This window comes from Thrips palmi, unplaced genomic scaffold (assembly GCF_012932325.1).
Source record: "Thrips palmi isolate BJ-2018 unplaced genomic scaffold, TpBJ-2018v1 HiC_scaffold_5, whole genome shotgun sequence".
Classification (NCBI taxonomy): Eukaryota; Metazoa; Arthropoda; class Insecta; order Thysanoptera; family Thripidae; genus Thrips; species Thrips palmi.
Window position 1 is genome coordinate 3,041,652 of NW_023144632.1, and position 25,953 is coordinate 3,067,604.

Below are 25,953 nucleotides of genomic sequence, written 5' to 3' on the forward strand. Positions count from 1 at the left end.
GCACTGATGTAATAATCTCCCGCGCAGAAAAAAAAATTCTTAACATAGTCATGTGTGTTTTGTGCTGTGATAAATAAACTTCAAGTCACCTTTTTTGAAAAATATTTTTTATTTCTCGACCTGATTATACATTGTTTGCCGGATATTAGAATATAATAGATTCTCTACCCACATTTCATCTTTAATTACACTCCTCTACCTCTATAATAGAAAACAATGTCAAATGCGGGATGGACAGTGACAGGCGCCTTCTACCCTCATGCACGCACTGTTCTCAACATTTCAAAGTCTAAACAATGAACAATTTTGTTAATATGAGTACAGTAGTATGAATTGAAAAAATAATTGAATTTGAAAACAAAACTCTGCATTCTTTAGAACGCCCCTGTCTCGATATGTTGAATAGAAATGAATAATTACAGAAACAAAAGCACTTTTTAGGCATGGCACACCACAAAAAGGAGGCTAGGATAAAACCAAGTAGAATTGGAAGCAAGCACAATGTGGACTTATAGGATCAGGACCAAGATAAAACACAGACCAATAAAAGTGTCATCTTAGTACAGTTTGTGGTCCCACATTTAGAGCAATAGTTTAAAATATATTCATACTTAATGGAAGGGTAATGGAAGTCCTACGAAGCCACTAAGCAGTTCAGTTCAATTGGACATGAGAGTCTGGTAACAGTACAATAGCAAAACAGAATAACTTGGGATAAGGAGGCATACTAAACAAGCAAAAACAAAGTTAGAAACAACCCAGCTGTCCAGTTTTTGCATCAATTGACCAATAGCACACAAAATATATTTTTAAGCTATATTACATTTTGTGACAAGTCAGTATTTGGGTTAACAAGAGCTTAAGATAATAAAATAATATAAAATCGAGAACATGTGAATAAACTCGACTCAATAAAGCTTCCAAACATCAACAACTAAAAATTAAATAATTAGGATCAAGTCATAACAGAAGAAGGTTGCTAAATTACACGACTAGATGGGTCCCCATGAAGGAATGTACTACATTGTTTAGCATTGCTTGACTAAATATCATAACCAGACACAAAATAAATAATATCACTGTACGTCATTAAAGATGTATCATAAAATTAAGAACACCACTAGCCATAACATAGTGTAGTTCATGACAAACTTGGCCTCTGTGGCATAGCCTGGTGCCATGTCCTAATAAAGCAGGAAGCTCCATCATAGACCTCTTAAAACTGTTGCCCACAGTTTTCTAAGGTTGTGAATGGTGCTCGTGAGACTGTCACAAAATTATTTTGACATGGAAACCAATGACCATTAGAGTTCAACACAAGTAGAGCATAGCTTTCTGCTATGTTGTGGAACGGCACTATACTGTGTCACACAGACCAGGTTGCTCATTTTAAACTAAAGCTTAACGCCCTTTGTTTCATGGAGGGACTCAATGGACAAATTGATTAATGTGTTTCTGTCATCAAGACAGTAGTACATCCAAGCACAGCTTAACTCTTGGCAGATATTATAACATGATTAGAGAAAGTATAAGAGCTAAGTATATTTTTCTTAACACAATTTAGCACACATGAACTCAAGTGAGCCATAAAAATGTAACCTGTATAAAGGTTTGATTAACAGCATAGAATAGTAAGTTACATCATCAACTGCAAAGTCAGTCAAAGAAGAGTTAAGTCATCTTCTATGAATCTTCTATGAAATGTATATTTATAAAACATTAATCTAAATCACATATTTAATCATGATATTCCCAGATGCCCAAGCTAGAAAAGAAACAAAACATGAAGTGAGAAATCTTTTGAAACGCGACACAAAATATGCTTGGTTTGTCCACAATATTGTATTTCCCTTCAAACTATCACTTACCAAGGATAATCTTTGTTGCTCCTTTTGCAGAACCTTACTAGTCTGATCAGAGTCGAATTTCACAACTGCAGCTATGACTCTTGCCAGAATCTGAAACATTTTGATGAAGATTCACATAAAACCGTATTATTAGAAAGAAAAAAAAAACAGGACTTGAACTGCACAAAAAACATACCATAGGCTCTTTTCCCATCATATACTCATACAAAATATTTCGCAAGTATTCAAGTTCTGTTGCGTCTTCAAGATTATCTGATCTGGAACTTACATGGTTACTGCTTGAACCATGATTCAAAAGTATTCTTCGAAGGTCATCAACCTCTTGCCTAAAAATGATCAAGGAAGTAAGATTCTGGCCCTCTAAATGAGCATTTAAAAAATATATATACATAATTCTTTACATACCGGTGCAGCTTTTTAGTTTCCTTCAGTTGATTTGATGCAACAGCAAGCTGTTGTTGCAGCTTCTCAACTAAGCTCAATGAACCATTACTGCTCCCATCAGTTACAGGGTCCTGTAAATTTATGTGAGCACAAAATGAGTAAAGAATTACAATATACAGCATTAATGACACTGGATCAAATATAACTGCATTACCTGGCGGTCCCATAAACGTTCTTTTTGTTTGAAAGCTCTGCCTGAGGTCGCCATCAAGTTCTCTTCTGTTAATCTCTCGATAATATCTGAGTTTTCCTGGGGAAAAGATAAGATCAGCTGTGATAAGCAGTTCATTAACTGTTTTGGGGTGCATTTTTCAACAGCTTCGAATCAGTACCTGCATGGCTGCATTGTGTTGCTCCAAAAGCTGGTTATACTTTTCTTGCCATTCATTAGCTGGAAAGGCAAGAGAAATTGAAATGAAGGCGAGTTATATGGCTCATTCATAAGAAGATACAGTACCACCTCACAAGGGAAAATATACACAGATTTCTTCTAAATCATTTTTTTAAATACTTAGATATTAAATTAAGAATTCAACACAGAGTGCTCCATTGTAATATTTAAGTTTGAAACTTCTTCTTTTTCAAAAAAGGAAAGGGTTGGGTTTGACTTTCAGAAGATAGTGTATTTCAGAGGACGCGTGTGGCTGCTAGGGTGCAAGGGGCAACACCGGTACGGTACAGGGTGAGGAGGGCGCGCCTAAAGCACTCAACCTAACACTGGTGCAAAATAGTAAAAATTTAAAAATGTAAAAATTTAAACCATTATTATAACTTATAAAAAAAAAAATTGTTTGGGAGTGAAATAAGGTAGTAGAGCACTAAATTTGGGGTGAATTATTAATCTAATATGTTAAGTCATGCAAAGAAAAGGGAGGGAATTGACCATATTCCTCCAACCCATTTCGGTAATTAGCCAGACTGACTAGTGAGCTAGCTGCTAGCCTTACAATACCGCCAGCAGTTTTCATTTATAACATCATCTGCCAAGAAACTAAGAAACGAGAAGTGTTCCTTACCAACTGAACTTTGTTCACTTTCAGTAAGCTCTGCGTAATGTTTGACAACACAAGGTTCTTCAACGACAGGTTCTTTAGAGACAAGAGAGCTGAAAAAGAAACAGAGTTTTGTTTTCAAGAACCTTAACATAAAAATAAGCTTCGCCCAAAATTTGACTTCGAGACACATACTTTTTGTCAGCTGATGTATTTTCTTGGTGAACTGCTTTGGCATGTAACGCTTCTACTTCAAGAGATAACTCGGTCTTTTCCTTCTTCAAAGCATCCAACTCTTCTTCCAGCAGGGAACACCGAATTTCAGACTCTTCTGCTTTTTGAATACGGAGAAGAAGACCAGCGCCATCATCCTGAAGTTGAGTGCACTTTGCTTCTGCCTCTTTGGCACGATCAATTAACTGTGTGAGATTTTGTCCAGCTTCCTTCAACCTTTGGTTTTCCTCTTCAAGTTCATTGATCTTGTTTGACTTGACAAGGAGCTCCTCCTCCTTGGCCTTGAGTTCCTCCTCAAAAGTTTTGGCTTCATTCAGTTTTGATAAAAGCAATTCCTCTCGTTGTTTAGTAGAAAGGTACTCCGCCTCTAGGTTTTGAGCAACTTGGAGCTTGCCTAGGAGGTCAACTTCACGCTCTTTCAATTCTTGCGTAGTGATTGTGAGCTCTTCAACTTTCTCAGCTAGGCTTGATGCCTCTGTGCTCAGCACCTCTACATTAGCATCCCTGTCATCATTAATTCGGTGTAGTTCCTGACTTAGTTCCTCAACCCTCTTCATTTCTTCAGCTAGGTTGTCAAGTTTGTCTTCTTTGTCCTCACATTCAATTGTCTTTTGTCTCAGCAACTCGACTAATCTTTCCTTGTCGGAGGCTAAACTTGTCAACTTTGTCTCCAACGCGGTGCACTCTTCAATTTTATCGTGCACGATTTTGGATTGGTCATTGTATTCTTTTTTCATAGATTCCAACTGTGAAGTAATATTTTGTATCTTATTTTCTTTTTCCTCCAATGCTTCCATGATCTTTATTTTCTCCTTTTGAAGGCCTTCAATAATTTCTTTCAGTTTCGTGCATTCTTTGCTTTGGCTGGTCAATTCATCAGCATCATCCATTTGCTTCCTTTCAATAGAATCTAGTTTTAATTTCAACTCATCATACTTATTGATCTTATCAGCCATGCTTGAGATGTCATCTGATTTTTGTTGCAGCATTTTCATTACATCAGAATGTGCAAGATTGAGCCTCTGTACTTCATGTGTTAGGTTAGCACTCTCTTCAGATTTTGACTGCAGTTGTTCTTTGAGTTTGGAGCTAACTTGAACAGCTTCTTCACTCTTCACTCTCAAAACTTGGCATTCCTCCTTTGAAAGGTTCACCTCTCCCTGCAATTTTTCAATGAGAGCTGACTGCTCGGATCCCAAAGCAACAGTGTTTTTAAGTTCAGCACAGTTCTTTTCCAGATCTGTAATGAGGTCAGACTTAGCCTTGACATCAGATTGCAGTTGTTCTATAGACTGCGTTAATTTGCCATTTTCATCCTGCAATGTAGAAATAAGAGATGTTTGTTCTTGGCACTTTTTGTCAAAAGTCCCAAGTTTCTCCTGCAGCTCAGAATTTCTGCTGGATAAGTTTTCTATATCTGTTTCAAAACACTGTAATTTGTTTTGAAGGTTTTCCATGTGCTGTTCTTTTTCTCTAATTTCCATTTCTAGTTTTGTAACTTTGCTACTTTCTTTACTAGATACAGATATTTCCTTTTCTCTCATGTCTTGGATAAGGTCTTTTACTTCTTGGGATTTTTTCTCCATTGCTTCAATTTGAGCAGCCAGTATAGATTCTTGCATAGTCCATTTATCTTCCAACTCAACCTTCTCACTTACTGCACAGTGTAGGCTTAGTTCCAGTTCCGAAACAGTGCCTTCAAGTTTATCGATAAGAGCAGTCTTTTCATCCAGAATCCTAGTTAAGCTTGTCATTTCATTTATTGATTCACCATTTCGTTGGGTGAGCATTTCTAATTGCTGCTGCAATTGATCTGAACTACTTAAAGCAGAATCATATTTTTCCTTTTGATTGATATAGTCTTGCTTCAGCCGGGCTTTTTCTTGCTCCAAATTCTTCAGTTTAGAGTTCAACTCATCAACTGCTGATTTTAATGAGAGTTCAGCAGCCTTAAAATGCTCCTTTAAACTGTTGACTTTGCTTCTTTCTTCACTAAGTTCATTTTCAAGAACAACCAATTTCTTTGAGGACTCCTCCTGGTTCGATTTGCTAGAGGACCTCTCAGATTTCAAACTTGCCTCTAGATCAGCAATTTTCTCCTCTGCTTTCTTTAACTCTTTCTCTAAAACAGTCATTTTTGATTCCACACCACTTTTTTCTGTCGATAGTGTCTGTTCTAAAAGCACAAATTTGTTGCTCACAGAAGCAAGAGACTCTCTGGCATTCTCGGATTCAGTCTTGTAAACATCCAGTTCTGAAGAAACTTTGTTATATTCTTGTGTCAAGTTTGACATAGTTGTTGATATTTTCTCTTGGATAAGTTGCTTGTGTTGGTCCAGCATAGCTATATTTTCACTTTGTATGTTACTGACATCATCTTTCAACAGTTTATGGAGTCCATGCAGTTTCTGAACTGAGTCCAAAATTGGTTTTAGCTGTTCAATCTTGCATTCTTTACCTGCCAAAGTTTGAAGACTGTTTTGAAGTTGAGACACTTCTTCCTGTAACAATGTTGTATTTTGTTCAAACTTCAGTTCCAAGTCTTCTTTGGCCTTCAGTAAAGGACTCAGTTGAGCCTCATTTTCTTCCAGTCTGGAAAGAAAAGAGAATGTGGCATGAAGGAAGAGACAAAAGGAAATAAAAATCAATTACGAAACACAGCTTCCCAAACCTTCCACATACCTCTTGATTGCATCTAACATTCTGTCTTCATATACTTTACACTCAGTCTCTTTAGAAGAAAGATGCTCTTGAAGGTTCTTACTTTGAGCGATGACTTCTTCTAATTCTGCTTTTAAAGGTTTCCTGGCCTCTTCTTTAGCTAAAGACAATTCCTGTGAAAAAGCAAAAATAACACAAGCAGCATAATGAGTAACATGAACAAATTAATGAGTCATTAAAAATACTAGATGTTGCAGTTCTTACCTTTTTGGAGTCCTCTTGGAACTTTAATAATTCACTTTGAAGTTTGGAAACTTTATTATTGGTTGCTGTCAACTGTACTTTGAGCTTCTTTATTTCATCTTCCTTGGACTCTAATTCTAGGTGAATTGTTTGCTTGTTTTTAGCCAATGATAAAGAGGCCTCTTCTTCTCTTTTCTGAATGGCAACAAGCTGTTGTTGTATGGCCTCAATTTTAGCATTAGCAGTGTTCTGTGTACAGAGAGGGCAAAAACACACAGTTCAACCAATAATGATTTAGACAATGAGAAATTGATATTTCGGCAATAGAAGTTAACTCCTGTACCTTGTCTGCTTCCAGTTGCTTGATACTCTCTCGTTTGTTTGTTATATCTTCTTTGCACTTATGAAGTAAAGATTCCAATTTCTTGAGTTTCTCTGAAAGAGACATACAGTTTCAAAGTCAAAAAACAGGAGCGATGGCTTTGTGAAAACTGATTTCCATGCATGACTTGATCAAAATGTGATCACATTACTATGAACAAAAAAAAAAAAACAACCATAAAACAAACATAAAACTACATGATGATGTTTGACATAAACTCACCTTTCAAAGCAACATTCTCAGTGTCCGCATTGTTTGCAGGTTCAGGAGTAAGAAGTACTGCAGTGGAGGAGACTGCAGAGGTGCTGTCTCCACCAGTCAGAAGATCCTCCTGCCCCGATGGTTTGGCTGCAGTTGGTTCGCCTTCATCAGTGACAGAGAGTGACGAATTTGCCTCTGCTTGCGCTTCAGTTTGTGTCAGTGTCTGCTCTGCTTGGCTTCGCAACAGCTTGATCTGCAATTCGGCATCACAATACTAGAGTTGTATTGCAGCCACATTTCAGATGAAGAAGAATGGAAAAGGTTAAAATTAAAAGAATAGTGTGCATGCAAAAATGCGGACAAAAGCAAAATTTACACAGCGCTAGGAATCCAAAGGTTCGGTATTCACAAACAGTAGGAAAATTGCAGAGAATTTAAAAATGACATTTAATTAGGTGCAGAGAGTTCAAAGGATGGGAATGGTTTGAATGCAGCTACTATTTACATTTTATAATTAACAATAAAAAGTTAATAGAGAGATTTAGTGCATTGATTTCTACAAAAGCTCAGAAGCATAACATACAAAAGCAGAAAAAATGTTTTTCTTATTGAAGACAAATGCACTTAATGACAAAATAGGTAAAATGAATAAGCACAGACCTTGGTTTTTAAAGTATCTATCAGATGATCTTTCTCTTCCAAATCAGACCTCAATGCCTCCTCCAAGTGTGCTTTAGCTTGCTTCTCCAAGTTGCACTGCTCTTTCAACTCAGCCATCCTGCGTAAGGCTTTATCCTGACTTTCAGTAAGTATGTGCTAAAACAGTTAATTTTTTTTAAACAATTATGAGGACAAGAAGAAAAAAACCTTAGTTTGACGTTTATACCACTTTTGGCCTACCTTGGCATTTTTGTTATCACGTTCTAGGTCTCTGTAATGGCGAGCCAAGTCGGCATACCGACCTTTGTACTTGTGGTACTTCTGTTGTATTTTTTGGTAAGCAACAACAAGCTGCTCCTTATTAACATTTGGCCCAACTGATTCTGATGCCTCACTGCAAGACTCCAAATCTGACTGAAAACCATTTTAAAAGTTTAATTGCAGAAAATATCATCACTTCCAGCCAGAAATGATTTCATGGTTGAATTCACAAAGATTTTTTTGGGGGGAATAATTACATTAATACAACATGCATGATGATCATTTCTAGATGGGATCAAATTCACATTGTAAATTACCTGAAAATTGTATGTTGAACCGGAAGATTCCAGAACTGGAAACATGAAGGAAGAATCAGATGCGAATGAGCTGACAGATGACGAGCGCAGTCGTCCTAATGTATCACCAAAGGGCATTTTCGGTGTGCTACTATCTTGTTGTAGATCCACACGCATGAACCCAGCACCAGAGCCAGTGTCAAACGAATTTCCCAGAGGGGTAGCCTGTCCACCCCTGTAAGCCACCCCACCTTCTGAAGGCCCTTTCTTCACAGGGGTACCTTCTGGTGTGTCTGAAAGTAGACAGGAGCAAGTTCAAAGGATTAGGGACAGTTTGCACACATCTTACAGACTCAAATAACTAGAACAACCTATTACCGTCAAACTCGCCATCAATACTGAAGTTGTCATTTGATGCAGTGTCAAATGTGGCATTGTTGCTGCTTACAGGAGAGACCACAGCCTGGAACACACAAACATTGACAACTGTAAGTGTTAAGCGTACCGCAAAATTTCCTTAACCTCTCATAAATTTGTGGGTGAACCATGAGAAAAACTGGTAGAAGAAAGTAAAGCAATTAATTTGTAACAAAAATTGAAATTTGCAGACTTTAGAAACAAATTGAAAAGGGTATTTTATTCATTGCAGCATAAATAGGAAACTCGGCCCTTCATAACCTACACATTAACACTGACGCTAGTTTCGCTGTCACTTTAGAGAAAATCATGAGATGAGCGATGCCAAACATAGCTCCTTAAAACTGGTGGACATTTAAGATAAGCGATATTGAAGAGGGGGTCTAACTATTTGAAAACAACAATCATTGACACAAACGTCACTCTACACACCTGAGCCAGCTGCTGCATAGACTGCGTGAATTTCTGCGAGGGAATCTTCACTTCCTCTGTCAGCTTGTCCTTAAGTTTCTTGAACATCTTCGATCTTATCTTTTAACCATGAGCAATTAAAAGTTATGTGGGCCAATGACTTGTCTGTGCAGTTGTTTACGTAGACAGGCAGACTACATTTCCTAAGGGCCGAAAACGAAAACAAAACAACAGCGTGTGTGACCATGTGACCATTACTGACCAGCAGTGTGTGTGGGTCTCACAGCACAGCCAACAGCAGCTTGACAGATTCGACCAGCCAAGTGGAACGTACCCTGGCTCTTTTCGCGAAAAGAAGTGCTCCCAGTCTTGTTGACATGCTTAGCAAGACGTATTTAGCTAATCCTACAGTATGTGAGACCGATTTCGAGCTGATTTAACGTGAGTAAACGCCCTTCAATACATCGCACGTCGAGTCAGTCAAATTATCTCGATGTAAAGTTTGGTGTGTGACAACCATTGTTTGCTTGCAGTGAAGTGGTCTTACCTCGGTGGCGAAACCTCTCCTAGCATTTGGAGCTTTCCTGGGTGAGTTATGAATTATTTTTCTTGTGTAATGACACAAGTGTGTACTGATATCAGGTCTTTTCGTATGAACATGAGATTGTCGGACGACAAGGTCAGGCAGCGCATCGATCTCGGCCCGTTCCTGGACAGGGTGGAGGTGGGGCATTTGTCTTTGTCGAAGATTTGCTTCTTTTTCCTCAACTAACTATGAAAGTACACCTCGCGGACTCTTAGCTCGAATGGCAGCTTGTCTTCCGCCTTCACTTAACGATCTTGCATCATCCGACAGGCCTTCGTTTGTCAAGTAGGGTTATATGGCTCTGACTCCATAGGTGGGGGATAGAGCTTCCCCCAGTATTCTGTTCCTTTTTTTTTTTTTTTGTTTTTTGTTTTTTGTTGGAAGGGGAATAGGGTAAAAAAGGTAACTTTAATAATTTTTGTGTTTCAAACAAAACGTTTATTTTTTTTTTGTATTTTTTGTCACTAGAAGTAGGCACTACTGTTTCTAAGATTTGGAATAAGTAGTGTGAACTCTAACATCTTAAGTGTAAATGCTTAATTTTTTTAAAATTTTTTTTCAAGATAGTCTAACATAGTGATTCTAAAAGAAATGCTGCATGTTCCTCTCATGAAAATGCTCACTTTTTCTTCCATTCACATCCATGATTTGCTTTGTCACTTATCTTTACTTCACTTTTCATTTTCACTATCACTATGCCTGCCTACATAAGGAATGTGGTATCTGTGAGGGTGTGTTTAACAAGCAACTTCCTAAACTGCTACATTGACACCAAACGTGTTGGTTCTAGTTCTAGAACTAATTCTAAAATTAAGCTTCTTTTTATGTTTACATAGAGATTTCATATCTTAATTTTAAAGAAAGGTAGTTTAAATTAATGTAGGGGGCATTGATTATTAATTTTCAAAAATGATTCAAGGAAATTTTTTCTGAACTCGGAGTGTTGTTTTTCCATCTCATAGGCCGTCAGGATTTGGTCCCAGGCCTGTTAATTTAGATTTTAGCAAGCCTTTGTGACATCAGTCTTGTTAGATTTCTCAGTAGCTTGCGTTGTTGCCCCTCATGGAAATACTCATTCTTCGATCGGCGCAACTACCTCCGCTACTGCTGCTGCTGCTTCCTCCATGATTTGATGTCTGGCTTGAGAGAGATGGGGGCGGATAACGCCACCGCCTTGGTCTTGATAGCAAATGACCATCAGTCGAAGCTCTAGCTCGGAAAGGTGGCAAAGTGGTTTCAGCAGGAGTTTCACCTGCACTGCTCTTTCTATCTGTGATGCCTTCTTCCAACTCGTCCTCTTCGTCTAGTTCCACTTCTGTCCATCGACGTCCTGTAAAAGAGATGGACTCTGTTAATATTTTTGTTTTTGTTTTCTGCGCAGGGTTCACATCTCAAATCCAAGATGGATTCTTCCATCAGCGAGGTGCAGTTTGGTGACCCGGGTGAAGGCTCTCACACCAACCAGTCCCAGTATCCAAACAACATGAGTTCATTCGGGTTGTGTCTGGATTCTGATGATGATATGACTGACAGAACAAAATACAACTCTAAGGAAAATGTGAGTTTCAAGAGTGAAGAAGGAATGGACAGTTCTGATGCAGCCTATGGATCTTACGAGAGTGCTTCTGGATGCCTCTCTCTACCACCATCTGGAAACATTGCATCAACTCCATTCGACTCCTTGAAGCTATCGTGTAAAACCGAAAGTGGTTTCAAGGCTCAGAAACTGGAGGTGATGGGTCCGTTAGAATCAAGCCAAGAAGATAAAATGGACACACATGAAAATACAGAGCTGTTCGTTGCCAATTCTGAGGAAATGGCTTGTGCAGATACTTTCACTTCTGCACCATGCACTAATGATAATGAGCCACCTCATCCTGGTGAAAATTCTGCGGTTTCTGAAAGTGTTGAAGGATCAACATCTGATGAGACTTCTACCGAAACCAACTTTCATTTACAACTTGATCTTGAAGAAAAGGACGGTGATGATGAGAACAACCTGGAATTTAATGTTTCTCCGACTAAGATTGCCACTGATGCTTCTCCAAGGAAAGATACAGGTGTGCTAAAATTTGACATGTTATCTGATGAAGAGGAGGTTAGTTTTCCGAAGTCTGGTGCTGAATCATCTAGTTCCAAAGATGAAAGCCCTAGCAGGCCGAGTTGTTCAGGCACATCCCATCGGGGCATGAACTCCTTGAGCTCTGATTCAGAAGATGATCTACCAGACATACACATGGCTCTGCCATTCAAGAAACGCAAGAGAGACAGCCTAGTGGAAACAATTGGTAGCAGTAGCAGTAGCTGCAGTGAAGATGAGACTATAGATTATGCAAACTTAACTCCAGAACAAATAAAGGCGTTGATTGAACAAGCAAAGAACATCAAGCACAAATGTCTGTGTCCGAAGAGGAAGTTGGCCGACTTGGCTGAAAGGGGTCCTACAAAGCCATCAAGTAAATGCAATATTGGAAAAGGTGATTGGCGGGAGAAGCACCCTTGTCCAGACTGTGCGGGTGGTGTGTGCCATGAGACTCACAAACATGGTAGAGGTAGAAAAAGGTATACCCATACTCGCATGACTCTGGCAAAGACGAGAGCCAGAGGAACAATTGGGCAAGACGTTCCAATTATCGACCTTTCGGATGAAGAAGGAAGTCCTGTACCCAACAGAGTAGCTTCAGAGGTCACTATTACCACAGCACCACCTGGTGAATGTATAGTTCTCTCCTCATCAGATGACGACAGTGATATTGTTTGTGAAGGTGTTATAAAACCCGACCCCAAGCCGCAGGAACCTAGGCCCTTGGGCAGCTACCTCCTTAGTGGAAGCCCTGATGTGGAGGTTCTCAACGTTGCCTCAGCCTCAATGGACGGGGCAGCAGCCTCCTCTTCAGCCGCAGCTCCCCTGCCACCTCCTCCTGGCTATGTTGGCTTTCCGCCCCCTGTCCCCTCATCAATACCGGGACTGCCAGTCCTTCCCATGCCTGCGGATATGGATTTATTATGGCCTGACTTTGATAACGAGGCCTGGAATGAAATGTTCTGTGATAATATGCTTGGACCAGCGAATATGCCAGGCATGCCTGCAACTACTGCACAAGCAAGCACCGCCGCCGCTGCTCCTGCCAGTGCACCAGAACGACCAGCAAGTCCAGAAGGGTGGAGCTGTCCAATATGCTTGGAATCAAAAACTGCAGTCCCTGAAATTATGTCGACAACATGTGGTCATATATTTTGCGGGACATGTATTCGTTCAGCAGTGAAGCTTCACAAGAAGTGTCCAACCTGTCGGAAAAAGCTGACAGTGAAACAATTCCACAAAATTTTCCTTTGAAGACTTTCTTAGGTATTTTAATGTACATATGACCATTGTAAATTTCAGTCCAAAAATATGGAAGTTGTTTGCAAACTGGTTTTTAGGTGATTGACCTCTTCATTCAGTGGGAGGATTATGTCTAGGGATGGAATTAAAATGTAAATGTTGCTCCTTTATTTATTTTTTGTTCATAGTGGGCAAGATTGGAGTGTGATAGCAATAAGATGTGTTGGCATTATGTCCACCTTGCTCATTCTTGGTTTTCAGGAGCAACTTTAGAATCATTTCAATGTTGCATACAGCTGTTTCATGCATTTATATTTAATTTTGTTTGATTATTAGTTAACTTGACAATTTATTTATGTTTTACTAATGTTTTTATTTCAGAACATCCCCTCGTGGTGTCTAATTTTATTTTAGTTTCTTATGGTACTCTTTTTAGAAACTGTGATGAATCAAAGCAATGCTCAAATATATTCTTGTTTCCATGGTGTGTGATGGATTGCTCCATAAGGAAGAACAAGTATTTGTGAAACGAAAGCATTTCTGTGCTGCTTTGATGAAAAGAGTTCTTGTAAGTGTATATAGTGAAGATTTAAAACAAACCTGTGATCTTCATGGGGAAGCTATTATAGAGTACCCAGTTTGTTTCTCTCCCACAGCTCCCGATGATTTTAAAATTGTACTTATTCTTCATTGATCATTTATAACCTGTGTGTTTTTATTTTATCCCCTGCCCATTTAAACTGTATCAACGGAACAAATTGTGTACTCTGCTCTAGCTTCCCCTCTTTATGAACTGTATTTTGCTGAACAGCTATTCTATTAAAGTTCGAAACCAAACGTTGCGACTTTGATTGACTCTGCCCTCACACCTACCGAGACTGCTGAAGGGGTTGGTAATGCTGGTCCTGCTGGAGAGCAGGCCCGTCGTACTCCCGTTGATGGAGCCACCGAAGGAACGCACGCTGGACGACTCCGGGCTCGCCATGGACGCCAAGGACTCGTATCGGGAGTCGCTGGAAGAGCGCTTCAGCTTGGGGCACTTGTTGTGCACCTTCCAGAAATGGCACACGTCGCGGAACACTGCCCACACCTGTCACACACACGGGCATTCATTTGTGAGCTCATCTAAATTTGACCAAAACTATGTTGCTTTTCAAAGTCTTCCTAAAATTAGTCTTATACATTTAAGATATTGCAGACCATAAAATTGAGTAAAGAGCTCGCAATTTTTAAAAAGAAAACCTATACCGTATGTTTAGTTAAACAATATCTGATCTGAAAAAATGTTTCTTTTCAAAGTCTTCTTAAAAAAGCCCATGAGTGTTCAAACTGACTCAAAACTGTAGTTGAGTGCCAACTGCCAACAAACTTAGTGAAAGGAATTCAATATAGTATATCAGGATATTGCAGACCATAAAATTGAATCAAAAGCTCACATTTTTTATGAGAAACTATGCCCTATGCTTTAATTAAGAGTGACACTCTAAAGTAGCTTTCTTACGGAGTCACTAGCAATTTTTGAATTAATGGTGACTTTCAAAGACAAATTTATAAACATCGATAGTTTAATAGATGAAGGTTCAATGATGAAGACCAAGTGGTTGATAATAAGAGATGAACAAAGGGAAATAACTCATCAAATGTAATGCAATTTGTCAAAATGCACTTGTATGGGTAGGTTGGGGAAGAAATTGAATCGAAGATGAAATTGATGTAGACTTTGAGGCAGCCCTCGACCAGTTATTTCAACTAAAAATGAAAATCTGAGTGAGAAATCCCCGCCAGACGGATGTCGAGATGTCTGCCAGCAGGTCGCAGGGGGTTGTACTTTTCTTACCCTGTACTTTTCTTCCCCAACTTCCCCCTACTTTATAAATTTTAAATTCATCTGAAATTTGAACCGAACTTTGAAATTGTTTTTCCTTATGAAGTGCCTGCTTTTTTTTCTTTTCTTTGTTGTTATTTATTTTTTCATTATAATTTTTTTTTTGGGGGGGGGGGCTAGCGTTGCAGAGGGAAGGAGGGAGAATCATGCCAAATTGGAGGTAGGTCTTACCTGGTCGAAATCCTCCCGGACCGAGATTTCGTGGAAGCAGACACAACCGATCTCCTTGCTGCGTCGCTGACCGTCCTCCACGGACACCATGCGGTCGCCCCACTGGTCGGTCTTGTTGCCCACCAGCATGACGGGGACGTCGGCGACCGCGTCCTGCAACGACCACGAGAATCCGCCACTCTAACGCGCTGCTCAGTGCTCAGCGAGGACTCGCCCAGTTCAGGACACCGTGCACGTGCAGTGCAGGAGGACCCAGCCGCGAGGACTCGCCAGGCCTTGCAGTCACAGGGGCAAGGTAGGCCACCAACCCCGCACCTCTGCATGGCGGGACGGGTTGGTGGCCTACCCTGCCATTACCATTACCATTAAGGGCTAGACCACATATGATCGTATGCCATTTCGGGCCCGACACATGCCCGCCTGCACTGCAAAACGGGACATGGTCGTCCTTACTAGGGGAGAACTTTACCTCGGCGGGGAAGAACCTCAAGCGGCTACATGCCCCTGGCTCGCAGAGTGCCTTCCCCGCGGGTTAGTGACAGGCCTTTCCCGTGAGGGTTGTGCCGTCCCTACCCTGGGCCAGCCTCTTTTGAGCTTGACCGAGTCCGGAACCCGCCTGCTTCGTCCCTTATTCTCGGGAACAGTTGCACCTTCGGTGTCTTCTTCTCTTCTTTCTTGACGCGTCTTGGTAATTGTTACTTTGCTTCACCCCTACCCTTTTCTTGATGTGACCTCTCGGCTGGAACAGGACTCTAACCCGAGGCATTACGCCCACCCCATACTCGTGTTCGGCCGCCACGGCGTCCGTCGGTGTGAGGCCTGGAGCCCTTCCCCGCGATGCTCCTCTGTGTCGCTCTGCATGCTGTTGTAGGCCTGCGACTACGAGAGAGAGGGCATGTGCCCCGTCTCCTCCGTGCAACACAACATGCAACGACTGGTTAGGTGCGAGGCTGGTGTTCTTCGGTCACAAGGGTCGTGGGGGCTGGAGGGGCGTTGCGCTGTATCCGCTCTCGGGGTGTGGGACAGCGCGTTGCTCTCGGGCCCCGGCTGGCCGGCCGGTCTGTCTGCTGAGCGCCAATCCGCGGCCCATGCTGGCAGCCGGCCGCGCCATGCGGACGGGGTTTGTCGTGCTCCCGATGGGAGCGCCCGATAGGTAGGCAACCCCTTGGAGCCCACCGTTGTTGGTGCTGCCTACACGCCGGGCGCGTAGGTGGTTGGCGCCGCATCGCCGCTGTGACCGCGACCTCGGCAGCCGTGCGTCCCCTTTTTACTGCAGCGGTGGCGGCGACGGCGGGGAGGGGGTGACCGCCCGGTCAGCCAACCGCAGAGAGGGGGACCCCAAAAACCAACCCACAACCAGCCCAAGAACCATAACCAAAGTTAAAATCGGCACTCATCCATAGGTGTAGGTGTCTGTCTCCTTCCTTATGACTCCAGGGGCGTGATGTTATCCTGGTGCGCCCCTCCGGGTGCGCAGTAGTTTGTCTGGTGTCTAGGAATGTGGCAACACGGGACGTTGTCGCGCGGGACCTGGCAATCTGCATTGCCTGCCACTGCACTGCATCTGGTCGGCGCCGTCGGTGCGAGTCGAGCTGTCCGAGCCTAGCCGAGCCCCAGGGGACGCGGTCGGTGTGCCGAGCCGGGGAAACCCCAACCTCCGGGGGTCCCTGCTCGGCATGGCCCGGCGGGCCAGCCGGTCCACTCCGGACACCGCCTCGTCGCGCCGTCCCTCTCGCTCCCCTTTGGGGGGAAACCCCCGAGTGCGAGAGAGACCCCAAAAAAGGCACACCCCGGACTCAGCCCCGCAGGGGGTGCGCTGCACGTGCGCCGCCGGTGCGCGCGCTCGCTCGCACAATGATGGCGACTTTTCCCGTCCGCTACAGGGCCCCGCCGAGAAATTTCCCGCGCAGTGAATGCTTCTCTGATCGCCTTGTTGAACACGGGTGGACGGCACATCGGGTCAGCATGGCAGGTAGGGGGGCGACGCAGGACACACACAACCGCTGCACTGGTGGATCCATGGCCGGGGCCGCTTGCACAACGGACGCAACGGACTGGGTGTTGCACTGAACACCGCACTGAACACTGCACTGAACACTGCACTGAACACTGAACACTGGGCACTGCGCGGACACCGATTGGGGCACTGGCTGCTGGTTTTTCGCGGTACGTCAGCCCTGCGACCGGCAGGTCGGTGGACACGGTCGCCGCTGTAGTGGCCTGGCTGGACGGACGCTGCCTTGTAAACAAGGCGCCAAAAACTAATTTGCACAGAACTCGGACACTGTTGCACCGATCACCGCGACACTTCGAGCCTCGACGCACGGCGTCCACACGGACCGACTGGTACCACGTTCGACCCGGAAAACCGACTTTGTACCACCGAAAATCAAGGACAAACACGGAGCGACGTGACCCGCGTTGAGTCGACTCGAGCCCAACATGGCGACCGCCCCGGCTGGCCGGCCTACCCTGCAGGCGATGATTGCGATTAATGCCTCGACCACAAATGATCGTCTGGCTTTCAGGCCCGCCTCGCCATGTCGGTGATTCACCAGGACGTGACGGGTCGTCCCTACTGAGAGGAGTGGTTTTGTCGGTAGACCGCGGGTTCGTACGCCCACAGAATCTGGGCTTGCAGCGGGAGCAGCTTTTGGACCCGGCGGGCGCTACGTCCTACAGGAACGAGGCTGCGGCTGGCAAAAGGGGAGGCTAGCCCTAAACGAGGCTTTACGTGTCGAGCCTGTAAAAGCGGCTTTTTCCGATAAAAATGGTCGACCATCTCAGATTCGTCTGAAATTGATATGGATTGCTAGGGGCCTATGGAACAGATGTCCGGTGCCCAATGGTCGTTAACACATTCTATTTGGGGTGAAAATGGCAGTGCCCATCCCATGACACTACAGTAGTTGAGTTCTGCTGCGGTGGAGATGGGTTGCCTAGCTCGTTTTCGTCGCTCTGTCTCTCTCGCACTCAAGGAGCGTCTCGTGTAGGTGCGAGAGAGACAGAGGGTCTCTCGGAATCAGTGATCAGTCTGCGGGAAAAAGTGGCGAAAAGAAAAGCGCGGACCTTGGAACTGTTGGAACCAAGGCGCCGCTTGCGCTTGTTGTAGTTGATGAGGAACTTGAGGCGGTTGCACTCGTCGAAGGAGCACTTGTCCGTCACGGAGTACATGAGGATGAAGGCCTCGGCCCAGCGGATGTTGGCCTCCAGCGTCAGGCACTCGCTCTCCTGGGACAGAGAAACACGAGGGGGTAAACACTCCGAGAGTACTCGGTATTACGCGGAAGTACGCTGTGTTACGGGGATGTTACACGCGAGGGGGTAAACACTCGCGTAATACCCTGTACACAAAAATCGTGTATTACGCGTAATACACGTAATTGTAATACCATTTTGGGGCTAAAAATGCCAAATTTTGGCATTTTAGTGCCGTAATACACGTGTTATGTCCCCGAAATACCGCGTAATACCGAGTACTCTGTACACGATTTCGTGGAGTGTTTACCCCCTCGGTTACACGGGTATTACGGCATGAAAATGCCAAAATTTGGCACATTTCTCCCAAAAATGGCATTACAATTACGTGTATTACGCGTCATGCACGTTTTTTGTGTACAGGGTATTGGTATTACACGAGTGTTTACCCCTTCGGAGAAACACATTGCAATTGGACAGAGAGAGGGGGGGAGACCGGGGGAGGGCGATGAGAGAGAGAGAGAGAGAGAGAGAGAGAGAGAGAGAGAGAGAGAGAGAGAAAATTGAAATTGAAATTGAAATTGTTTTTATTGAGGGTTCATGTAAAAGGACTAAATAGTCCCACTGTAACATAAACCCGCTCTCATTACAGTAGTTTTAATTTTGAGCAGCAGGTGACTAGAAAAATAATAATAATAATAATACTTATAATAATACTTATAATCACAAAAGAATGTATTGTAGTACAATCACGACATTAGGATGTTAAAAACTGTATTCTTTACAGTCTTGTATGTTCGATGTAACAAGTTATAGAGTTTGAATTGATTCCACAGCATTATTGATTGAATGTGTACGGACGTTCCGTACTTTTTTCCGTACCTCCGGACCATTTTCGTCTGTACATTTTCCGGACAAAACTACGGAATTTTTTTCAGTGTATCGAAGAGGTGGGTACGGAGAAACGGAAAGACATTACTAGGAGACGAATTCTGTTTTCCGCGAGGGCGAGGGGCGAGGTTGTCCGTGGGGATAAGCTTGTCCTTTCACACGATGCGGACCGCGGAGCACTCTTGTTGCGGACGCAAGCCACTCTGCCCTTTCGAGGCTCGGTCAAAGTGCAGTGTGTGCACACCGCCACGAGCGCAGTTCTCCGTGTTTGGTAGGCCGCTCTCACCGGCTTACACAAAGGCTTTAATGGTGTGCCCTGTGGAGCGCGTAACAGCCTTTGCATGCCGAGGGGGTAACCACTCGCGTAATACCCTGTACACAAAAACCGTGTATTACGCGTAATACACGTGATCGTAATACCATTTTTGGGTCAAATGTGCCAAATTTTGGCATTTTAGGGCCGTAATACACGTGTAATACGCCCGTAATACAGCGTAATACCGAGTAGTCTGTACATGATTTCGTGAAGTGTTTACCCCCTCGTTGCATGCCCTCTTGTGGCTTTGGCGCTTTTTGCGTTGTTTGCGCTGTTCGCGTTGCAGCAGGGCAGGGGGATGCAGGCGCCTGCCGGGCGTGCGCCGGGGCACGTTTTCAGCCCCACGTTCCCCCAACGAGACTGGAATCGATCACCGAACACAAAGGTTCTCTATTAGATTGGCCTTTGAACGAGGAGCCATTGCCGCCCTCGCGCGTTCGGTTCGTCCCCTGTTTCAGGACGGTGGGCTTCAAAGGCAGAGAGCGTCCAGAGCCACGACGACGCCCGCCTGGTCCTCTGGCCAGCTTGCCAGCTTTGCGTCGACAGGGAGTGGCACTGAGTGGCACGGAGTGGCCGTGCAGGGGCTCACGCAAGGGCGAATCCACACGGTAAAAACGGAACCTGGTTTTCCCTGGAATCCAAAGGTGAAGGCATAGGCAATTTCCAGGGAGTTCCTGGGAAAACCAGGAACCGTTTTTACCGTGCAGAGACGGGTGGGGGGGGGGGAGATGTCCCAAAAGTTGCCTGCCTACAGGGGCTACGTGCGACTAGTTGCCTCCGTCTTGGGGGAGGGGGGAGGGGACGCATCCATCGCCGCCCCCCTTTCCCCTGGATCCGCCCTTGACGCGTAGGGCTTACACTGTACGTATATTAATTTGTAAATGTCCTTGCCACTCCAGCGCCGCTGCGTTTTGAACGCCAAAATTTGACCTTCTGGGCCTGAATCGCCCTCATAGATTGCCAAAAGATGGCTCTCCAGCGGCCTGGGACGCCAAATTCTAGCAATCTCAGAGGCTCATACGGGGAGGAGGGGGGGGGGGAGCATAAGAGTGCTGTTGGCCTTTGCGTCAGCATGTTGGCCATAGTTTCTGGGGCTAACGTGGTGGCCTTCGTAACGGAGCGTCATGGAGCAGGAGCGGATCCGGGGGGGGGGGGGGAGGGGCGATGGGGGCGTCGCCCCCTCCTGAAGGCGGCGAAGCCGTCTGAAAGGTAGGCAAAAAGTCGCACATTACCCCTGTAGGTAGGCAACTTTCGCGACATCCCTCCCCCTGAACCCGTCCCTGGATCCGCGACGGGGAGGGGGAGGCGACGAGTGTTCGCGACAGGGCTCCAACTCCACCTGAAGGGGGCGACGACGGTCGGCAACAAGTCGCACTTTGCCCAGGGCTGCGGCTAGCCCCAATGGATTTGCAGTGTACCTAACGATTAACCGGGCCCTCGACCCGACCCCACTCACTCACTTCCCGAGTCCCCTTGGACCTCTACTCACGTGGGGCTGCGCCGCAGTGTCGAGGATCTCGAAGAAGACCATCTCGTTGTCCATGATGGTGTGGAAGCTGTAGACCTTCTCCAGGTTCGGGTCGTACTCGCCGATGAACCTCCTCGTGATGAAGCGCACCACGAGCGCTGCCAACAACAGTCAGGGGCTGCACTGTGAAACCGTGAAACCCAACAACTCCACGACTTGAAATTCGGCACCGATTCGGAGAGTCGTTTCCGTCGCTGTCTCTCTCGCACTCAAGGACCGTTTCGTAAGGGAGCGAGAGACACGCGGAAAAACTCCATCATTGTGGTGGTCGACTTTGTTCGATACACTGAAAAAAATTCCGTAGTTTTGTCCGGAAAATGTACAGACGAAAATGGTCCGGAGGTACGGAAAAAAGTACGGAACGTCCGTACTTGTCCCATAAGAACTCCTAATCGGGTACGGAAAAAAAGTACAGAAGTTCCGTAGTAGGACAGGTACGGACGGTCCAGGCAAATTATTGACCAGACATGTTCCGTACTTTTTCCGTACTTTTTCTCTCGCAGTGTAGGCTGAGTTCGAAAAGTCTTTTTCGATTGCAGCCACCGAATTCAGCTCAGCCCATCGTGCAAACTTGACTACCACAACGAAGGATTTCTTTTTCCGTTGCAGACCGACGGAAACGACGACTCTCGGAATCAATCTGCAGTGGGCAAACACCTGAGGCAGCTGCAAGCGACTGTGGGGAGGGAAAGGGGGGGGGGGACAGGTGCTTCCCGCCGCTTCCCGCCTGCACAGGGAAGGCCAAATATTGGCGTTCCCGGCATCATCATCATCATCATCATCAGCGCTGTTACGCCTCAGCAGACCTCTAGCGTTCGAGTCGGGGGCGGCCTATTTCATGGTCCCTTGAATCACCGCGAAAGATTTGCAGTGCGGCTGCAGTGCGGCTTGAGTGAGGCGGAAAGAAAGAATGGTCGGAGCGGAAGTCGGAAATGACAACTATAGGAACAGTTTTGACCACGCCGCCCTTGGGGAATTCCCTACACTGGCAAAACAAAGGCTAGGGCATAGACTCTCTTTTTACGGTGAAAACGGTTCCTGGTTTTCCCTACCATAGGCTTCATGGGAAAACCAGGTAACGTTTTTACCGTGTTAGGCCCTTTAAAGACGTAAATCGTTCTATGCCCTTGGGAAGGGCGTGAATGGTATAGGACTTTTAGGCAATATTTTAATGCCCTTCCAAAAGGCATTACGATTCACGCCGCTCCAGGGGCGTAAATCGTTGACGCCCTTAAAGGGCATCATTTTAATGCCTTTGTTACACTAGTGTAAGGGCGGCACTGGTTGTTGTTGATGTTGTTGCTGCTGCTCGGCCTCCTCTTCTTCCGCCCTTAACCCGCTTGGAAATGCGCGCCGCCTTAAGGGCCAGGCCTTGGGCCAGGCGGTCCCGGGGAGCTAATATCACAACAAGAGTGCCCTTCTCGTCCTCGCCGCCAAGTGGGCCAGAAGACCGGCGGAGGCGGCGAAAACTCTAGACGCGTTTTGAGCTCCAGCGTCGCTAAATGGGACTCGAACCGAACGTGTGACCGACCCCACCAATGGATTTGCTCTCGAAACGAGGAGTCCATTGGTGGGGTCACACGTTCTGTTCGAGTCCTGTTTAGCGACTCTGGGAGCTCAAAACTCGTCTCGAGTTTTGTCCGCTTCCACCGGTCTTCTGGCCCACTGTGCGCCGGACGCAACCACACCGCAATCCCAAAGGCCCAAAGCCACTTGAGTAAAATTTATTCGCTGTAGGCGCGAATCCGTTCGCCGCCCCAGGGAAGGATGGCGCCAAGGGGAGGGGGAAGGGGGTGGAAGGTGCGCAGTGCGTTTGACGTGGAGGCCGTGCGGTAAGGCGGCGCGGACCGACGCCACGCCGCCGGTAACCACCACCACACCTCCACGACGCAGGGCTGGCTAGGGCTTGCGGCTTCGGCCACGGCGCCCCACCCCACCCCGCCACGGCACGCCCCACCCCGCCCCGCCACGCCACGCCACGCCACGCCCCACCCCCACCCCGCCACGCCACGCCCCACCCCACCCCCCCCCCCCCCGGCTAGCAACACGGTGCCGACGACGCCAACACTTTTCCGTGTAAATTCAGCCCGCGGCGCTCGCCTCGGCCCGTTCTGTCTCGCCAGCTGACTGATTTCGAGAGCCTTTTTTCGTCGCTCTCTCTCTCTCTCGCACCTGCACGGGACGCCCCATGAGTGCGAGAGAGACGGAGCGACGAAAACGACCCTCGGTCTGCAGGGCTTGGGTCGCTCGCGGCCGCCACGTGCCCCGGGCGAGTGGCTTTGCCTTGTTACGTCGCGCGTGCCGCGTGCCCGGCCTGCCGTGACACTGTGACAGGGGCGGCGCGGGGCGGGGCGAGGCACGGTGGGCCGCGGCGCGCGAGTGTCTGGTTACCGATTGTCGCGCGGAAAGGCGAGCCGACGAGGCAAACACGACAGTGATTTAATGAACAGGACGCACGTGGTCCAAACGCACGCACTGCGGAACCTGGGGGACTCCCGCACGGCACTGGCGCGGCACGGCACAGCACAGCACGGCAGGGCCGTAGCCGCCTCCTCGCGCCAGGGGGGGGGGAATTTTCGTCTGCATTGAAGGTTGCCTACCTATCAGGGGGTCCCGCAGGTGCTTTTTCAATTTTTAACACACGATTGAATGTATTAAAAGGGTGGTAAATGTAAATTGTTAGCGAGCGAAGCGAGCTCAGAAAATTTGCGGTTCTAACGTGTGCGAGCGAAGCGAGCGGAGAAAATTTGCGGTTCTTAGGGCTTTAGGGTGGAAAACGTAATTTGTTTGCAATTAAAGCGAGCTCAGAAAATTTGCGGTTCTTAGGGTTACTTGGTGGTAAACGTGTGCGAGCGAAGCGAGCTGAGAAAATTTGCGGTTCTTAGGACTTTTTAGAGTGGTAAACGGCGTAATTTGTTTGCGAGCAAACAGAGCTCGCGCGGGAAGAGAGAAAATCTGCGGTTCTTACGACTTACTCGGGTGGTCAGTGTTTGTCCGAGAGCTGAGAAAATTTGCGGTTCTTAGGGATATTTAGGCTGGTAAATGTAAATTATTTGCGAGCGAAGCGAGCTGAGAAAATTTGCAGTTCTTTGGGTTATTAGGGGTTCCCAAGAACCCCTATTGTCCGAGGTCCGTGGATTCTTTCCCCCCCCCTCTCCGATTTTCAAATAAACAACTCTAAACTATTTCAACCATGAAAAAAAACGAAAATTCCAATTTTTTTCGAAAATTCATCGTGGAAATTTTCCGTAAACGCGAAAAACATAAATTTGCAACAATCGAAAACGAGAACTTAATGATATGAAAAAATGGTTCAAATAAAAAATGTGCCACTCCTCAAAACTAAACCTCCTGGCTCATCAAAGTAACAAGAAATCATATATGTTCTGAGCAAATGGTCAAAACATGAAAAAAAATCTCCATGGCAACGGCATGGTCCCATCGTACCACCCGTCAAAATTTGAAGTCGCCCATTTAAAAAAATCTAAACGCCGTGAAATTCGAAAATGCTAATGCTAACACATTGCACGGTGTCTCAACGTTGGAACATCTTTAAAGTCTGTCACTACTAAAAAGTTCGTAGCAGAAACGACACATGAAATTAATTTTCGTGGGTTGGCACCAATATGCTTCCCGTCTGCGCCCTTTCGAAAATCGCGAGGCTGAAAGAACGAACAGGCGCCCATTGAAACTGCCCCTCCATTGTTGCTGAGGTTGGATTGATTGGCATGCTCTCAAAGGCTGCGGTTGTCTTGTCATGTTTTCCTCGATTTTCAACCAGTTATGGAAACGGGAACACCGTGCAATGCGATTAGCATTGGAATTTTTTACACTTTTTTAAAAGGTATTCTCGTGAATTTCTGTGTCTACATTGCTTGCACCTGGCCAGATTCCTTGCCCCCCCTTGCCCCCCTGGCCAAAAGTTGGGGGGGCATTGCCCGCCCCCCCCCCCCCCCCCCCCCCCGGGCAGCTACGGCCCTGCAGCACGGCACGGTACGGCACTGGCGCGGCACGGCACGGTGCGGTGGTTTGATTCGTGTCTAGCCGCCTAAATAGGCAGGACAAGCGGGCCGACAAGCCGCTCTTCTCATCAAAGATTAAACTTGTCATCGACGGGCGACCGCCCCACTGTGCGCCAGGCAGTCCTGCAGCCGTGCATGCATGGCAAAGTGGGCAGCACACCACCGGCGGCACGCCAACGCCAACACGCACATCGGAAGGGCACGGCCGACCCGGACCGGCCCCACTGTGAAACCAGGTAGGACGCACAGTGGGCCAGAGTGCAGGCGCCGGCGGCCAAAACTCTAGACGCGTTTTGAGCTCCAGAGTCGCTAAACGGGACTCGAACCGAACGTGTGACCACACCAATGGATTGCTCCCCGAACGAGGAATCCATTGGTGGGGTCACACGTTCGGTTCGAGTCCCATTTAGCGACTCTGGAGCTCAAAACTCGTCTAGAGATTTGGCCGCCTCCGCCCACTGTGGGACGCCGCACTTGGAATGCGGAGGCGTGGAAGTTTGCAGTCCCCGCGCTTGGACGGGCAGAGTTTGCAGTCTCCACACGCTGCAAGTGAGGGTCCACGTTTGCATACCGTGCCGAGAGAGAGATAGAGGGGCTCTGTGAACAACTCCACGCCGGAAGTGGGGAATACGAATCCATACACTGTAAGACGTAGAGTGCACGGGCCAAAAAGCAACCCAAGCGCGTATGTGTTTGTGGACCAGCCTGTATGACATGTATGTATGCGTGTATGTGTGTGTGTGAGTGTGTGTAGGTGTGTGTGTGTGGTTGACACACACACAGAGGCTGGTCCACACACACGCCGGCGAAAGCCCATGTCGCCTGTCGAGCAGCCTCAAACCTCCCCCACCCCCGCCAGCACGCTACACTGGCACGCATCTTGGAGCCCAATTGGGCGTAAAATGGGTAAGTCGAGCGTGGCCCCGCGACGGCCCGGCGCGGTGGCGTGTAGTGTGTGGCC

At 46.3% G+C, this 25,953-nt stretch overlaps 3 protein-coding genes across 4 annotated transcripts in view; 1 reads left to right on the forward strand and 2 right to left on the reverse strand.

Annotated features, from left to right (window-relative positions):
* Positions 1-90: 90 nt before the first annotated feature.
* LOC117650902 (golgin subfamily A member 4-like) lies at positions 91-9,273 on the reverse strand. 2 transcript variants are annotated; one of them, XM_034394544.1, is made up of 17 exons: positions 9,092-9,273; positions 8,621-8,705; positions 8,264-8,535; positions 7,926-8,099; positions 7,686-7,841; positions 7,047-7,278; positions 6,786-6,877; positions 6,464-6,691; positions 6,221-6,372; positions 3,500-6,130; positions 3,329-3,417; positions 2,645-2,703; positions 2,467-2,562; positions 2,274-2,383; positions 2,044-2,194; positions 1,869-1,958; positions 91-1,765 (listed from the first exon to the last, which is right to left on the reverse strand). In XM_034394544.1, exons 1-17 carry the CDS (start codon positions 9,176-9,178, stop codon positions 1,742-1,744), a joined length of 4,728 nt encoding a protein of 1,575 aa, XP_034250435.1. In that variant the 5' UTR covers positions 9,179-9,273; the 3' UTR covers positions 91-1,741. The 2 variants fall into 2 exon arrangements, with proteins under 2 accessions (XP_034250435.1, XP_034250434.1); XM_034394543.1 differs by having other exon boundaries at positions 7,047-7,299.
* A 78-nt stretch (positions 9,274-9,351) lies between these two features.
* On the forward strand, positions 9,352-13,819 carry LOC117650903. Its single transcript, XM_034394545.1, has 3 exons — positions 9,352-9,511; positions 9,604-9,658; positions 11,038-13,819. The coding sequence occupies exon 3, from the start codon at positions 11,059-11,061 to the stop codon at positions 12,991-12,993; it is 1,935 nt and encodes a 644-aa protein (XP_034250436.1). The 5' UTR covers positions 9,352-9,511; positions 9,604-9,658; positions 11,038-11,058; the 3' UTR covers positions 12,994-13,819.
* Positions 10,085-25,953, reverse strand: part of LOC117650904 (ras-related and estrogen-regulated growth inhibitor-like protein) — an 84,426-nt gene continuing 68,557 nt past the window's right edge. The window contains exons 6-10 of the mRNA XM_034394546.1: positions 20,932-21,068; positions 18,107-18,268; positions 15,038-15,190; positions 13,855-14,071; positions 10,085-10,986 (exon numbers count right to left, since the gene is read on the reverse strand). Of these exons, the coding sequence (XP_034250437.1) occupies positions 10,694-10,986; positions 13,855-14,071; positions 15,038-15,190; positions 18,107-18,268; positions 20,932-21,068 (962 nt within the window). The 3' untranslated portion in view covers positions 10,085-10,693. The remainder of the gene's footprint in view (positions 10,987-13,854; positions 14,072-15,037; positions 15,191-18,106; positions 18,269-20,931; positions 21,069-25,953) is intronic.

Bases quoted from the DNA above. Each gene is read 5' to 3' on its own strand.
- LOC117650902 (XM_034394543.1), bottom strand. From the start codon at position 9,178: ATGTTCAAGAAACTTAAGGACAAGCTGACAGAGGAAGTGAAGATTCCC. The intron at 7,842-7,925 runs GTAGGCCAAAAG...TAACTGTTTTAG, and splicing joins GTGATAACAAAAATGCCAAG to CACATACTTACTGAAAGTCA. The intron at 2,384-2,466 runs GTAATGCAGTTA...ATAAATTTACAG, and splicing joins AACGTTTATGGGACCGCCAG to GACCCTGTAACTGATGGGAG.
- LOC117650903 (XM_034394545.1), top strand. From the start codon at position 11,059: ATGGATTCTTCCATCAGCGAGGTGCAGTTTGGTGACCCGGGTGAAGGC.